Source organism: Onychostoma macrolepis, chromosome 05 (genome assembly GCF_012432095.1).
Source record: "Onychostoma macrolepis isolate SWU-2019 chromosome 05, ASM1243209v1, whole genome shotgun sequence".
In the NCBI taxonomy this organism is placed as follows: domain Eukaryota; kingdom Metazoa; phylum Chordata; class Actinopteri; order Cypriniformes; family Cyprinidae; genus Onychostoma; species Onychostoma macrolepis.
Window position 1 is genome coordinate 40,513,660 of NC_081159.1, and position 17,470 is coordinate 40,531,129.

At 36.9% G+C, this 17,470-nt stretch overlaps 1 protein-coding gene across 2 annotated transcripts in view; it reads left to right on the forward strand.

The window, feature by feature from the left end:
* The window catches only part of nipbla (NIPBL cohesin loading factor a), a 49,102-nt gene that overhangs the window by 22,734 nt on the left and 8,898 nt on the right, over positions 1-17,470 (forward strand). For both annotated transcript variants that reach the window (XM_058774450.1, XM_058774451.1), the window contains exons 19-34: positions 214-314; positions 418-544; positions 659-741; positions 828-960; positions 4,269-4,412; positions 4,515-4,601; positions 5,326-5,543; positions 5,655-5,757; positions 5,850-5,948; positions 6,057-6,203; positions 6,983-7,117; positions 7,234-7,332; positions 11,033-11,086; positions 11,179-11,287; positions 16,480-16,610; positions 17,202-17,342. In XM_058774450.1, the coding sequence (XP_058630433.1) occupies positions 214-314; positions 418-544; positions 659-741; positions 828-960; positions 4,269-4,412; positions 4,515-4,601; positions 5,326-5,543; positions 5,655-5,757; positions 5,850-5,948; positions 6,057-6,203; positions 6,983-7,117; positions 7,234-7,332; positions 11,033-11,086; positions 11,179-11,287; positions 16,480-16,610; positions 17,202-17,342 (1,911 nt within the window). The remainder of the gene's footprint in view (positions 1-213; positions 315-417; positions 545-658; positions 742-827; positions 961-4,268; positions 4,413-4,514; positions 4,602-5,325; positions 5,544-5,654; positions 5,758-5,849; positions 5,949-6,056; positions 6,204-6,982; positions 7,118-7,233; positions 7,333-11,032; positions 11,087-11,178; positions 11,288-16,479; positions 16,611-17,201; positions 17,343-17,470) is intronic.

A 17,470-nucleotide genomic window follows, 5' to 3' on the forward strand; every position in this document is an offset into this window, starting at 1 on the left:
CCCTAACTGAAAGCATTTTTTAACATTGATTAATTGCATCTCACCCGTCATTAAACTATTTTGCATGATTTCATAAAAAGAAAAAATACTATGAGATTGTTTTTCTATTGTTTTCTTCTTTTGTGGCCAAAGAAAATGAAACTTTTTTTTAAATGAATTAAACTGTCAAAACATGACACTAATGGAGGCATTTCACTTCTCTCTTTGTCTCAGGTGTTCTCTCGTTACGAGAAGCATAGACAGTTAATTCTAGAGGAGATTTTTACCTCTTTGGCCAGACTGCCCACCAGCAAACGCAGCCTCAGGAACTTCAGGTATTGATATGACTGCCTAAATTCAGATGGCAGTTCTGCCTAAACTATTGATCTGTGATAAACACAAGCATTTCCTGAATGTCGATTCTGTCTGTGTGTTTAGGTTGAACAGTAGTGATGCTGAGGGTGAGCCCATATACATTCAAATGGTTAGTGCTTTGGTGCTGCAGCTAATTCAGTGCGTGGTCCATCTGCCCTCTGAGAGAGACTCTGAAGACGATCACAAGAAGGTACTAGTTACTCACCCAACATTACTTGAGCTAGTCTCACATTTGCTCTATTGCCATAATGTCTGGTGTAGATTTACAGGCTATAGTAACAATATGATTTAATCCATTTTTTAGGTTGATGACGATGTGTTCATCACCAACTCGTATGAAACAGCCAGACGGACGGCTCAGAACTTCCTCTCTGTCTTCCTCAAAAAGTCAGAACATCCTTCCATTTTCCATTTTCCACATGTGTGTGTGTGCAGTACTCAGAATGTGTTTCTGTATTGTTGCTACATCTCAGGTGTGGCAGTAAACAGGGTGAGGAAGACTACAGGCCACTGTTTGAGAATTTCGTGCAGGATCTGCTGTCTACGGTCAACAAACCCGAGTGGCCTGCTTCAGAATTACTGCTGAGCCTGCTGGGTAGATTACTGGTAAGAACAAGCCATAGCCAATCACATTATCTGCAACAGAGCATTAACTTCCCTGGCCATGCTAAACATGAAAAGCCGTAGGAGTTTACGATGGAGCTTCAGGCGATTTGTGATAAATTAAATTAGATAAAATAAATTTTGAAAATTAATTATAGTTAAAATTAACACACAAATTATATGAATATAATAATGCGTGTGTGTAAATACTACCAGTCAAAAGTGTTTGAACAGTAAAAAATTTTTTTTTAAGAATTCTCTTCTGCTCACCAAGCCTGCATTTATTTGATCCAAAATACAGCAAAAGCAGTTATATTGTGAAATATTTTTACAATTTAAAATAACTGCTTTCTATTTGAATATATTTTAAAATGTAATTTATTCCTGTGATCAAATCTGAATTTTCAGCATCATTACTCCAGTCTTCAGTGTCACATGATCCTTCAGAAATCATTTTGTTAATATGGTGATTTGCTGTTCAAAAAAACATTTTTTATTATTATCAACATTTAAATAGAATAGAAAGATCCAAAGATCAGCATTTATCTGAAATAAAAAAGCTTTTGTAACATTATACACTATACCATCAAAAAGCTTGGAGTCAGTATATATATATTTTTTTGTTGGGAAAGAAATTATAGAAATTAATACTTTTATTTAGTAAGGATGCTTTAACTTGATTAAAAGTGATGATAAAAACACTTATAATGCTACAAAAGTTTTCCATTTTAGATAAATGCTGTTCTTATGAACTTTCTATTCATCAAAGAAACCTGAAAAAATTATATTCAGCTGTTTTCAACATAATAATAAGGCTTTGAAATCACATGAATAAATTACATTTTAAAATATATTCAAATAGAAAACGGTTATTTTTAAATTGAATAAAAATTTTACACTTTTTGCTGTATTTTGAATCAAATAAATACAGGTTTGGTGAGCAGAAGAGAATTCTCTAAAAAACATTAAAAACCTTACTGTTAAAATTTTGATTGGTAGTGTATTTTTTTTTTTCTTACAATTTATAGTTTTAACATGATTTGCAAATATAATGTGTATGATGTATTTCTGTTACTGTTTTTATTTCTTTACACATTTTACTTTTTTATTTATTTTTTTTCATTTCAAAATTATGCATGTGTGTATGGATGGATAGATTGTAAAACTAAAAGCTACTCATATTTTACTTAAAGTGCCCCTTTATTATTATTATTGCCCCTTATTATGCCATTTTTAAGGTTGCTAATGTTGTTTTATGAGTCTCCTAAAACAGGTTTACATGCATGCAAGAGTTCTGTTGGACTCTAATATCAACACTCTTATCACCAATCAGATTCGAGGACCAGATAGAACTGTTGTATAAATAATAGGATTTGTAAGATTTATAGTAGTGCTGGGCGGTATGACCAAAAATGTATATCATGGTATTTTTTCAAAATTATACCGGTTTCACGGTATATGACGGTATTTATTTTTTTCATGCATGATCGGGTGTTAACCACATTTTCTACTGATTGAGAGAGGAAAAACTGCAGTAGATTGACTTAGAATGCCCTATTTTACTGTCATGGTGAGCGAATATTGTAGAAAAATTCCACACTAAATAGTGACTAAACACGACCCATTAATACATGTTAACCAGGAGCCATTCTCATTTATAATCGCGACATCGTCTGATAAAATCAACATGCATCTAGCGTTATACTAAAGAGCGGCTATGCGGTGGTTTTGGCTATATTACTTTTTTGTCTCATGCAGCGCACTGCCTGCGTCTGAGTAAACTTAAAAAAAAAGTGCATAATATTAACAGACGAACTATGCTCATATTTATAATTCCAAACAGTCGCGGTACGGCCAAATGAATGCGGTGCTTCTCTGCCGCTCGCTGCACAGAACAGACGCAGAGAGACGCGACGCTGCGCTGGGAGTCAGATCTCGCGCTCGCGGGGCAGCACTGGCGACATCTTCCAACTGAACCATAGCTAAGGTTTATCCAAAACATTCGCTAGGTTTGTCAGTTTGTATATTCTATGGGAAAAAAGCCGCTAAAAGGGTCTGAAAGTTGCTAAATATAGTGCTAAAGTCGCGCTCGTGTGTGTGAGACGCGGGAGCTGATGGCAGCGGGCGGTGGATATTGTTGATGAGTTCTGTGTCATCACGTTCTACTAGTTCTACAGCTTCAGAACAGGCTTAGTAACACATACAGCTGTGTTCTTGCCACAATGCAATAGTGAAAAGAGACCCCTCTCAAACAGTGTGTCGCGTTCCGAACGTTATTTAAATAACACCGGTATTGCGATATTTTAAAAATCCATATCATAAGAAAAATAAACACCGGTATTCGGTATACCGCCCAGCACTAATTTATAGCATTGTAAAAGATTAAGAAAAACGCAATTTGTGTAATGAAAGAAAATATCATAACAGTACTTGCAGTGAAACACCTACAGAGCAGTGAAGAGAAGAGCAGGCATATGGATAAATCTGACGACGCAAGAGAGAACTCAATTCAGTCCGGTTTTCTGAGCGCAGACACTGAAGCATACACACACAGAAAGCGCGTCTCACAGCGCGTGAGTACTCTTTCACGTCGTATGAACGGAGAAATACGCACACAATGATGTCGAAATGTCCGTTTTGATGAGTATTCACGTAAACACAGTTGATTACGTCTTAAGTGAACATAAACAGTAGGGAGAACTTGTATCAGTACATTGCATCCGTGCATTCGGCTTTAAAGGGACAGCAGCCTAATTTAGTCACTATTGTCCGAGTCATTGATGTTAATCAAGCAACAAAAGAAAGACAGAAAATCACTCACTGCTCCTGACTGAATCACTTTAGTAGCCCTAAAGATTAATCTAAATTTATTTATAGAAATAAATATGTCTGCTTGAAAGAATGAAGAATATGGTAAACAAGTTGTTATAAAGAATGCATAATTAGCCTATATAACCATTTGTATTTCATTAAAAAGAAGACCATGTTCTTGTTCTTTATGAGAAGTGGTTTTATTTAATTTTAACAAAGGCATGTTGTGTCACTGCAGTTAAATCGCAGTTTATCGTGATAAAACCTTAATATCAAACCTGTATAATGAGTTTGGAAATTTTAGAGAAATGCTTAATAAATGCACTGTAACTAAACCCATTAGATTTTAGCCGACTAAATTTACTGTAGATTTAGTCGACTAAAACTAAAAACAATTCAGATGAATTCAAAAGACTATGACTAAAACTAAATCAAAATGAACACTGCTACAGAGGTTTAACTTCTTCAGTGATCCTTGACACTTCATGCTCCGTCTCTAGGTGCACCAATTCAGTAACAAGCAGACAGAGATGGCACTGCGAGTGGCATCACTGGATTATCTGGGTACCGTAGCAGCCAGATTGAGGAAAGATGCCGTCACCAGCAGGATGGACCAGAAAGCCATCGACAGCATCATCAGAGAGGTACATGCAACTGCATTACACATGCTGCTGCATGTGGACCACATATAAACACTAAATTTTAAATGTTTTTTTTTTTTTAATGCTTTTTGTATGTGTCTTTAGAGCTCAGAGGGAGATGAGACTCAGCGGCTGCAGAAAGCCTTATTGGATTATATGGATGAGAGTGCAGAAACAGACCCTGCCCTCACAGTGAGTCCAGCTCAGATGCTCTTAATTTCCTGCGGCCTTTATGTTGAGTTGTGGTCAGGCAATGCGTCTTTCTCTATGATCAAGTGTTAAAATCTAAAGTTGCCTGTGATTTAATATAACACCTGTAAATAACAGTACCAACAGTCAAATGTTTAGGAATGCATGACTGAATTTGTTTCTCATTATCCTAAAAACCTTTTGCACTAAAGGTTTATGCTTTAAAATTATAAGTAAACTTTGGTGGAGAAAATCCCTAGTATTATATATAGGTGCTCTAAATGTACCTAGTGAATTTACATTTTGTTTCATATTTCCATTTGTGCTATTTTATAACTTTGAGATTTAACTTTTAATAGTAATATCCCATTAAATTAAGAGAATAGTAATATTAAAACACAACTTAACTTCTGTCTGATACTGTATGATAATTGAATTATTATTAATAGTTAAATGATTATGTAAATATTAATATTATTTACAACAGTAGTAATAATAATAGTAATAACAGAGACATGCACAAAATTAACATTTTACTGATAGCAGATATCAGTAATAATAATTGTTGTCATTTATTGTAATGATTAATGCTTTCAATAATAATAATAATTATTATTATTGTAGCGAATACAAAATTAGCATTTTACTCATACAGATACCACTAATTTGCCCCTTTTCTACCCTTAATCTGCCATGTCACATTCCTGAATCTGATTTTGTATTGTAGTTTGCACGCAAATTTTACATCGCTCAGTGGTTCAGAGACTGCACTACGGAGGCTGAGAAGGCCATGAGGACTCAGAATCAAAAGGAGGATGATTTGGAGGGCACGCAGCACGCCAAAGAACTCCAGGCCACCGGAGACATCTTGCAACGTGCAGAAACTCGCAAGAAATTCCTCCACTCCGTCATTAATTCAACTCCCAATCAGTTTGCTACTCTCAGGTATTACCACACACATATCTCTGCTTTAATTATGTAATGTCCTCAGCCTCAGTCAAGACTGTATTATAAGGGTTATATTGTGGTATTAATGCCAAGTAAATCTTCTGGCAGGATGAATTCAGACACTGTGGACTATGAGGATGCCTGCCTTGTTGTACGCTACTTGGCCTCCACCAGACCCTTCTCTCAGAGCTTTGACATCTACCTGACACAGGTGAGAAGATGGGTCTAAAATGTAGACAAAATCAGTTTCCACCTGGTATTAATGTGCCTAACAAATGCTTCTTTTTTTGTATTTTCTTTTAGATTCTGAGAGTGTTAGGGGAGAGCGCCATAGCTGTCAGGACCAAAGCCATGAAGTGTCTGTCTGAGGTGGTGGCTGTTGACCCCAGTATACTGGCCAGGGTAAGAACTGCAACTAAATTAAAACTGGCAGCACAAGACTATAGGTAATTCTGTCAGAGTTGACCGTTCATGTCTGTGATTTGAGGTATGCTTGTCTGTGTTGTGTAGTCTGATATGCAGCGTGGTGTTCACGGGCGGTTGATGGACAACTCCACCAGTGTGAGGGAAGCAGCGGTCGAGCTGCTGGGACGGTTTGTGTTGAGTCGACCTCAGCTGACGGAGCAGTACTATGACATGCTCATCGAGAGGATACTGGTATGACTGCACTTCAGATCAGTACCTGTCTGAAAGTTAAGGCAGCAAAATGTAAAGCTTTGATTGCTGTCATATGGAGCAATATCTCTATTTGTAAATGTACACACTACCATTCAAAAGTTTGGGTCAAGGTTTTTTTATTTTATTTTTTTAAAGAAAATTATACTTTTACTCAAGAAGAATGGATTACATTGACATTTATAATCTTACAGAAAAGTTTTTTTTTTTTTTGCTTTCTCTTAAAAAAAAATATATATATCCTGAAAAAATGTAATGGTTTTCTAAAAATGAAAAAAAAAAAGTCATATTAAAATGATTTCTAAAGGATCATGTGGCACTGAAGACTGGAGCGATGCTGAAAATTAGGCTTTTGCATCCTAGGAATAAATGGTTATTTTAATTTGTAATAATATTTCACAGTATTGCTGTTTTTCCATCAGATAAATGTGAGCATAAGGAACTTTTTTTTTTTTTTTGTGCATGCAACTTTTATGACCTCATAATTATTTATAGGCAGTATTTGTCATTTTAAAAATTAATTTGATATACTGTAGGACCATTTAAAAAGAACTAGTTGTGAACATGAACAAAATGAACAAAATTGTTAAAAGTGACTCTTTAAAGGCCTAAAATATGCACTTTCCCTTTAGACATTGTTGTAAATTTTAGCCTAAAGTCTTGATGTTAAAAATGTGTACCACTGTGTTTTTTTCTGCTATTTTGAATACTGTATGTAATCTGCGAGAAGTTTAAAGTGTTTTTATGTGCTTTCACTCCAGGACACTGGTATCAGTGTGAGGAAGAGGGTGATAAAGATTCTGAGAGACATCTGTTTGGAGCAGCCCAACTTCAGTAAGATCACAGAGATGTGTGTGAAGATGATCCGCAGGGTCAATGACGAGGAGGGCATCAAGGTGCAACCCCGATCTCTGCTTTGTTTTGCGTGATAAATGCGGTGCTGAACTTCTGCTGTGATAGGTTTTTTTTTTTAGGACAAAGGTTTGAGCTAACAGTCTTTCTCTCCCTGCAGAAACTGGTGAATGAAACATTCCAGAAGCTGTGGTTTACACCCACAGCCAGCCATGACAAAGAGACAATGAATAGGAAGATTCTCAACATCACTGATGTGGTCAGTCCAGCTGTTTATATTGCATATACATACATACATACATACATACACACATATATAATCCTAATCCTTTTACATTAGGAAAATAAAAGTAAAGTAAAGAGCGTAAAGTGTGTGAAATATAATGTTCTCAGTGCCACTGCGCTCAACAAGGCAGCCCAAACGACGTAACAGGCAAAGTGCTGTCTGCCCCGTGATACCCTTCCCTTGCTGGGGTGTGTCGAAAGATGATGATTTTGTATGATTTTGTTGGCAATGTTAAGAGGATTTGGCAATTCCAATTAATGTAGGCCTGTTACATTCTTATTTTTATTAGGCCTATTATTATTTTGAAGTTACTTTTATTATTAAATTAAAATTACAATTAATTTGCCGTGCAATAGGCCTATTACCGCATAACTGACACGAGGATGACAAAAGATTAGGCTATTTACTCCTCAATAAAATGCTTTAAAAAAGGTATTTTAAAACAGTTCTATTATACAATGAAATACAGGCCTACAACTGCAGTCATCAATAAAAATCAATAAAATAAAGAGCTTTATTTCAAGCACCGACTTTCAAAAACAACCTGTTTAACACGAAATACGTTTCTTCTCATTTGTTTTTTCACTATGTACGGGCCACAAGAGAGATATTAAGGGATTAAATTTAAACAGTTAGCTATATACCGTTATCAGCATATGCTGGAGTAGATTCGTCTCTCGTCGTCTCTGACAGAATATGTGGCGTCAGATGCCGAAAGCTCCGTCATTCCATTTTTACTTTCACTTTCTGCATATAGTGAATTGACTGAGATTAAGACGGTCACTGGCATAACTCTTGCGCAAAGTTTGCACGTTGCTTATGTGATATCCATTGGCTCACCTTCATGGTTTAAAAGCGATATTTCCAACATTGCGACGTAAGCAATTACCCCCCGTATCGAAAATGTACCGAAACGTAACACCACTGTGTCGCACCGAACCGTGAATTTTGTGAACCATTACACCCATAAAAGGCTGGGCAAGTTATCACGTTAACGCGTTAATTAATTGACGCCCACAATTATTTACACGCATTTTTTATTATTATTTTGAAAGTCCGTTGCTCACTGGCTCTGAATACACATACAGACAAACCATGGGTCACAGGAGGGGGTGGGATGTTGATCAGTACTGACTTGGGATGGACGTCATCACGCGTCTCAACCAATGAGAGCATTTGGGGTGGGCCTAAGACGGCTGCCTGCAGCGCTCACATTAATGGCGCTCCCGATAAAATTATTTAGGCTAGGCTAAGCATCAACATTCACACACCACTGTTCACTGTTATTTTTAACAGAAAAGCAAACATGGGCTGCTGCGTGCATGGTTTGGCATGGCAGAATGCGAGCAGCGCTCCCATATTATCACTAAAATCTCAGTTCATCGCGATCTCATAAAGCTCTGTTATAACAATATATGCACAATAAATCTTCCATAATGTCTGCACTTCGTGTGTAATAATGAGATGATTCGTAAGCATGCAATTTTCAGCACTGTGCAAGAACTTCTGAGCGGTGAGTGGATTCTAACTTAAACACCATTGATTGGCCATTGCGCTCCTGAAATCAGTAGATATGTCTGTGATTGGCTACATTGCTCACTGCTTGTTATAAATAGAAACTGCCTATGCTTGCGCATGTTAATCATTTTTGTTTTATTAGTTGTTATTGTTGTTGCTTTTGTGCAATAGATGAATAACAATTTATTTTTAGATATTTGATGTTTAGATATGTCTATTTTGCGGGAGTCCCGCAGATCATTTTATTCTCCCACATCCCATGCACACTCACGAGTCTCTTCCCGCCCTACCCGTACTCGCCCATCAAGTGTTGTCCTGCGCCGCACTCTGTTGTGTTGGGTATGGATGGGCGATAACTTATCGTTTACGATATACCAGTAAAAATTCTCCCCACGATAAGAATGTCTTCCCGCAATAATAACGATGAAGTCTAGTTGTTGACAATAGGTGCGTTAGCATGGAGCAGCGCTGCGCAGAATGATCACTGTATGTCATCAAAGTACCGCGAGAGCGATTAGAGAGCAGACTCCCATGCATTGGAATTTTGTGCAATTGTATGTTTATTGTCTTCAAGTTTCATCAGTTAAAATTTCTCTATCTCCGTTGTGCGTTTTATTCAGCGATAACTGGATACCTTTGTCCATATTAGGGATTTCAAGGTGCGTAGTCAGTAGTATTACTACTACTATGGATATGTGGAGTTTCTGCGCAAGGACATCCTCCGGCTTCCAGTATGAATTAAACAGTCAATACATCACGTGTGTACTCAGTAATGCTCACAACATACACACACACACACACACACACACGTCAGGTTTGCTATCCTTGTGGGGACTCTCCATAGGCGTAATGCTTTTTCTACTGTACAGACCGTATATTCTATTGCCCTACACACACACACACACACACACACACACATATACACATACACAAATATACAAATCCATCAGAGAGATAGCAGGAACATTAGGAGTGGCCAAATCAACAGTAAAAAAAAAAGAACGCACTGGTGAGCTCAGCAACATAAAATGGCCTGGATGTCCATGGAGGACAACAGTGGTGGATGATTGGAGAATCTCTCCATGATAAAGAAAAACTCTTTCACAACATCCAGCCAAGAAAAGAACACTCTTCAGGAGGTAGGCGTGTCACTGTAGAAGTCTACACTCAAGAGAAGACTTCACGAGAGCAAATACAGAGGGTTCACCACAAAGGTGCAAACAAGGCCAGATTAGACTTTGCCAAAAAACATCTAAAAAAGCCAGACCACTTCTGGAAAAGCGTTCTTTGGATGGCTGAAATTAAGATCAACCTGTACCAGAATTACAGGAAGAAAAAAGTATGGATAAGGCTTGGAACAGCTCATAATCCAAAGCATACAACATCATCTGTGAAACATGGTGGAGCAGTGTGATGGCATGGGCATGCATGGCTTCCAGTGGCACTAGGTTACTGGTGTTTATTGATGATGTGACAGAGGACAGAAGCAGCCAGAAGAATTCTGAAGTGTATAGGAATATAGTCTCTGCCCAGATTCAGTCAAATGGAGCAAAGTTGATTGGACGGTGCCTCTTATAGTACAAATGGTCAATGACCCAAAACATACAGCAAAAGCAACCCAGGAGTTTTTGAAGGTAAAAAAGTGGAATATTTTGCAATGTCCAAGTCAATCTCCTGATTTCAACCCGATGGTATTTCGACACCCCGGGTTGCCAGTTGATGGAAAACACCGGATATTGTAGGCCTTGATACTAACAAACAAACTGGGTCAGAGATTGCAGATTCTACCCCATCTAAAAAGATCTATGACCAGAGCAATATTAAAACACAGATAAATCAACTCATCAACTTAGTGTAAAGCTCATCACCTTCCATTGTCAATTGCGCTCATTCCTGTCGCGTGTCCTCAATCGGGAACCCTGCGTGAGGGTAAAGTCTGAGGAGGAGGGGCACGAGAAACAACTCTTTCCAATATTTTGAATTTGGACTGCAGTACCCATTTCAACCGCTAGCTGTCAATATTACATACTGCACCTTTAATAAAGCAACTTTCGCAAAAAATCTATCAAATCAGAACCTAAAGTTCTAGTGTGAAAATGACTTTTCTTCGAAATGCATCTTCCCCAAGTTGATCTTATTCTTTTCTGTGCTGCAGGTCGCTGCCTGTAGGGACACTGGCTATGACTGGTTTGAGCAGCTCCTGCAGAATGTAAGTATTTTTGAGTCAAATACGTTTCCATCTGCCGGTCTCTAGTTTGGAAGACTGTAGATCTGCAACTCAGTGTTTTGTTTTTTTTATAGCTTTTAAAGTCAGAGGAGGACTCATCCTATAAGCCAGCCAGGAAGGCCTGTGTGCAGCTGGTGGACAATCTTGTGGAGTACATCCTCAAATACGAGGAGGCACTTGCAGGTACGCACATACTACTAGACTTGTGAAATCCGATTTATTTTTTAACGTATGAGTTACAGTGTTTCCCACAGACTTACACTCTGTGTCGCGGCATTTCCCCCAGTAGCACAGAAATAGTGGTTTCCCCAGTAACAGCTGTAATCAAAGCAGCACCGCTCTCAAAAACGCTACTTCATCAAGCATTATAGGAAAGATGAAGTGAAAATGACATCGAAGCTTTTCTGAAGACGGTCGGTTCTTTTCAAAGATACATTCATATAAAAACACGCGCAACATTTTAATTTTGAAACGTGCAGTGCTCATGTGTATTGTCAAAGCCTTTTGAAAAGCGCTATATAAATGTAACGAATTATTATTATTATTATTATTTTGGAAAATATATTTGTGGCCATCAGTTCTGACATTGTAGCGGTCCGCCACAAATAAATTAATGTAAGGGAATGTAAGTTATCAGTAACCCCGTAAAGCCTGATGTGTGAAATTCCGGTAGCTTTTAGTTTTGTTCAAAGCTTTGTAGTTTTTTTATTGTGGGGGCCAAAATATACAATCTTCGAAATTTGTGTACCAAATATGATGGAGTAGGCTTTATAGGGTTAAGGTAGTTCATTTCAATTAATTGAATCAAAAACAGAATCTCTTTTTAACTAGGGATGTCAATTTTCGATAATTCCAATGATCGACTGTTGTTTAAATTAACAATCAATTAATCGGTTAATCGTTAACCTTAGTACTGCAAAATACGTCTATTACAGTGGCATATAGTCACCGGCATGACAGATTGTGCAAATGCCACTCAGAATGCCACCTTCCTCACCCGATTGAAAGGGGTTTTTAGTGTAAACTAAAAGGCTAGTAGGGGATTGTCAAATGAATAGATGTGATTAAATGAAGAGACCATGTCGTAGTTACGTTTGAGATCATTGTACTTTAAATGGAGATTATTGTTTCATATCCTGTCACGGAGATTGCTGAATGTGCCTTTTTAAAATGGTTTTATGGTGCTTGTTGTTGTATTTTAAAACACAATCGCAATGTTTGCTATTAACATTATCGCCATTTAAAATAAAATGATCCGGGGCTGTGCCGGTCAGTGACTAACCGTTTCCACCGGCGGTGCTACGGCAAAACACATTTTTGCTCATATGAAACATTTTTACGTGAATATTATGACACAAGTGAGGTACAAAAGTTTGTTTACAAGAGAAATGATTGGTTAGCAGGCAAATGTTACATCGCGACCATGTATTTGGATTCATGCCAAATGAAATAGGCGTGTGAGGCCATAAATTTAAATTAAGCCAGGGTGACCATACAGCCTCTTCTTTTTTTAAAAGTACTTTTAAAGTTTGGATCACGTTAAAAGCTTAATTTGTACATTGTGAATTATGTGCGCAAAAGATCCAACCCTGTCACTGTCACTCACAGCCTCTTCTTTGCGTCTGCTGCTTGTGTTTTGCGCATGAGCTGCACGCACCCCAAAACCAAATTGCTTAATCGACCATCGATAGCTTTAAAGGGGTCATGAACTGCCTTTGTTCTTTATTGTTTACTGTTCTCTGAGGTCCACTTATAATGTTATCAAGATTTTTGCATCAAAAAAACATAAAACACAAAAACATAAAGAAGTAATAGGCTATTTTATGTCCTTTTTTAACCCCCCTCGTCAGAATCCTCCGTTTGAATAGGGGGGTGGCTGATTGTAGACTCGGAAGTAAACGCCCAATGCTATGATTGGCTAATAGTTTGCCAGCCTACGTTCTTCGCAGATGGACGCTGCTGTGATTCAGGTTTAAAACACATAAATACTCATATCAAACGATCTGTTCAACAGACAACGCAATAGTGACCACATAATAAAAGCAGTCACTCAAATATGTGTGTTGTGACATTTAGGCCCGTCGCGATTTTATTAAATAACAGTCTGATCGCGGTTATTTCATCTAACTGCGGTCAATTCAGACAACCACAATTATTGTGCTCCCTTAGCAGCCACAAGAATGCAGCGCATTCATATAAGCCACATAAACACTGTAAATTTCAGGAGTGACAACTGCATTTAAATGGGGGAGTGAATCCCCTAAATTATCGTAACATGTATGTACGGAACAAGACTCACTCTCAAAACTGCAATGATTTTGCCGTCTCGTGTGTTTATTATCCGTTATTGTGACAAAAGTAATATTACAGTGACAAAATGCTCGTTATTTTCAGCAGTTTAACCGAAGTACAGTGGACGGAGGCATTGTGTTTTGTTTATGCTTGTTCAGGCTGCCTCACAGAGTGCGTGCTGTCTGTGTTGCCATGATCACTCATTAAGTACTTTTTGGGCTTGTTGTTGTTTAAAGTCGGCATGAAACGGAAGAAGCGATTGTCTTTTTTTCTCTACTGTGACGTCTATCCGAGTGAAATAAGTCATATTCATAAAAAAAAAAAAAAAAGAAATAGTTTGCGATGTCCTAAGAGTAATGTTGTGGTAATATCCTTTCATCTTTTAAGAGTAGTGTACTCCCCCATGGCTCGCGTCAGCACTGGTCAATGCATTTATTTCTATAAAGTGAAGCATCAGCTTCAGCTTTTCCCTTGTCGGTTATCCCAGCGTTTTACCCCTTACATCACTAGCTCCGCTCTTGCGCCATCACTCGTGACCGGAAGAGAAGATGAGTCATTTTGAGGGGGAGGGGAGGTTAACATTTTTGATTAAAGATTACAAAGGCACATGAATTTTAAAAAATAATGAAGTGCACGGATAAATTATTTATAATAAACACTACAGTATTCCATTAAAAAATAAGAATTTTCAGTTTTGATTTCATGCCGACTTTAAGCTCTGATCATAAAGCGATCACGTTTATGGAGTTATCAAAGCGAGTCGTTATATTTTGGTCTTATTTTCAGCATAAAGCATTTGGATTTACTTCGGTTTTTTATGGTTTTGTTCTTGTTCGCTGATTTTTCTAGCAAGATCTGGCACACGAGCGAGTCAAGGCTCGTACTGCTTTGGTACTGCTTTCCCTGTGATTCACTACACGTACAGAAGAGAGACACATCTATGCACGTTAAAAACCTCATTAACAACTAGTTGTTCAGTTCGGTTCCATACACACTGCATTAGGGATGCACGATATTGAATTCTGCTGATATCCGATACAGTGATATTTTTCAACTCCTTTTGCCCGATACCGATATATTTCCTTTTGTTTGGAAACAACACCAAGTCTCTCCTGTGCAGAAATTATAAGCAAATTATTTTTAATTTTGGTTAGTTTTTAACAAGAACTTATTTATTAGAATTAAATAAAAAATAATGAAGGTTTTATTAACAGTACATTGAAGCTTTGAAAATAACTATAAATAAACTATATCAATCGCTGCATTTTCCCCCCAGAAAGATGCAGTGTTAACCTCAGTTTTAACATTTGTAGATGGTCTAAAACAAAAGTTGTAAAAATTCTGAAAATCTTTTAGAGCTCATGATTTGTTTAAAAAATAAAACATATTACACATTAATGAATAAATCAGTATATATAAAATTATTTAATTTACAAGTGTCATGTTTGCGATTTATTTATTTATTTTATTTTATTTTTTTCATGTAAGCTATTGCTTCTGACCATTAAATCAAAACATACTCATTATTTGATGACATCAATTACTGCTTTATTTAATCAAAAACAGTCTAAATGTTATTTGTGTAGGCTATTTTACTTTTAATTTAATTAGAAGTAGGCCAACAGCGCCCCCTACAGATTAAAACTCATTACCGAACAGGCGTTAGGACCTGGGGGAGGCTGTTACTGCTGCCGCTGCATGTGCTATTACTGTTTACTCTATCACACACCGAACATGTCATTCTGTAGGTGCTTTCACAGATTAAATGCAGCGATCCGAAACAGTCATTCAGAGACAACTTTGCTTTAAGAATGAGTCACACTGCTGACGTGATCTAATCAGTAGCACACCCTGAGCACATGCAAGTTAACCCATTCCTCTTATCGGCAAGACATATCGGCATAATTTTTCATATCAGTCCGATGCCAGAATTTACATTTAAAGCCATTATCGGCCGATTCAGATAATATCGTACTTAAGCTGCAATGTTTATGTGGCCAGAATGGTCGCAGAGAGTACAGAATAGACGAGATGGCAGAAAATACTTCAATTTGAATTATACAATCAAATTTAAATCAAAAACTGCTCATGCTACATCTATTTTTATCGTGATTAAATATATATAATTCAGTATTTAAAGGTGCAAAGTAACAAGTTAGAAAGCATTCAATTAATCACAATCCTTAGTAACAATTTAATGAACAATGTGCATAAAAAAAAAAAGTCAAAGCCATAAAACAGACAATTAATCGTCATAAACGTCAGTGCCCTAAACCAGACAATTAATCAACATAATCACAATTATTTCTTATTCCAAATTTCATAATCACAATAAAGTTCATTAACTCTTTCCTGGCGTTGGGTTCAGAAGGAAGGCACTGCAAAGGCACTGTTTTTCCACATCTTAGCACTGCACAGCGTCTTGATGTCTTCGAAGCCATCTTTATCATTTGGTTTCTGCGTAGACCTGCGTTCCCCTCTCGTTATTTACTCTACGTGCATGAACCGGTGGGCGGGGCATGTAGAAGCAGCGATGTAGAAGCAGGTGTTGCTCTTCTGGAGGCGGTGTTTAGCCGCACTATTACATCATAGAGTTGTACATTCCACAAGCTGCCTTCAGACTGCCTTCAGTATAAGTTGTTTTTAGACTAACAAGAAAGTTTTGAGTTCTGAAACTGAAATTTGATGTTTTTATAGTACAATGACATTTTGTATGTCAAAAGATCAAGGTAATTTTGCTTTCATTGATTAATTTTGATTACATGTTTATTGACAATTAATCTATCGTCGATTAATCGTCAGCATCCCTCATTTTAACTATCACTCAGTTTTCCTAGAAGTCTTTGTGTTGCTCTTTTTGTAGTTTTCATTTTTTAAATTTTCATTGGTGTTTAAGTTGCATTTAATGTAATTTTAAATAAATGTAAATAACGAATTAATGTAAAGCACTTTAACATTCAACTGATTTGTGAAACAAACCGTCATGATCTATCAAGGCAGTAGAAAAAACTTGCTCTACAGTTTGTGATCTCGAATTTCCCCAAAATGTATTAATTTGCTGTTGTGATGCTGTCTGTGTGCAGAGCACAAGAGTGTGAACTCGACGCGGTTAGTCGCATGCATCACCACTCTGTATCTGTTCAGTAAGATCAGAGCGCAGCTGATGGTCAAGCATGCCATGACTATGCAGCCCTACCTCACCACCAAGTGCAGTGTAAGTTCAGACTTTCATTTTAACAGTAAACCTGCTGTTTGTAACTTTGTTTGCCAAAAATATAAAAGGAATTGTTACATTTTCATTTGATTATATTTGAAAAGATTCATTAATGTTTTATTCCTTTTTCATGAATTTGATTGCCACTGTTTTTAATAATAAATACCAATAAAACTGAATCTAGAAAAATGGAAATGGAATAAATGGAATCCAGAAAAAGTGAAATTTGGGAAACAAATTTAAAAAAAATTCATAGGGTCCTTAAATTTAATTTTTGATAAACCTGAAATAAATTGTTGTTAAATTGTATAAGTGTCATGATTTTAAATAATCAGAAATGCTTATTAATGTTATTTAACCATTAAAACAAAATCCAGCAAAATTTAAATTTGGTAAAAAAAAAAAAAAAACTGATTCATAGAGATCTCTGTTAAGCGCCACTTTCTACCAGTGCAATATTTGAGGTCATTCTGCCATCTAGTGGCTGTATATTGCTAGTGTTTTAAGATGATATTGTCCCAAGGTATATGTGTCAGAAGATTGTTCTTGTTCAGTGTTTGTGCATAATGCATTTGTTTGTCATTTTCACAGTCTCAGAGTGACTTCATGGTGATTTGTAATGTTGCGAAGATCCTGGAGCTTGTGGTTCCTCTGATGGATCACCCTAGCGAGAGTTTCCTGACCACCATTGAAGAAGACCTGATGAAGCTCATCTTAAAATATGGCATGACCGTAAGTGACCTGCTCACACCCACTCATATACGTAATTCAAATAGCTGAATTAATATTTAATTTACTTAAAAGACAGTAATGATTCTAGTGTGATTTGTGTGATATTCATTTATATGGTTCATTAATCT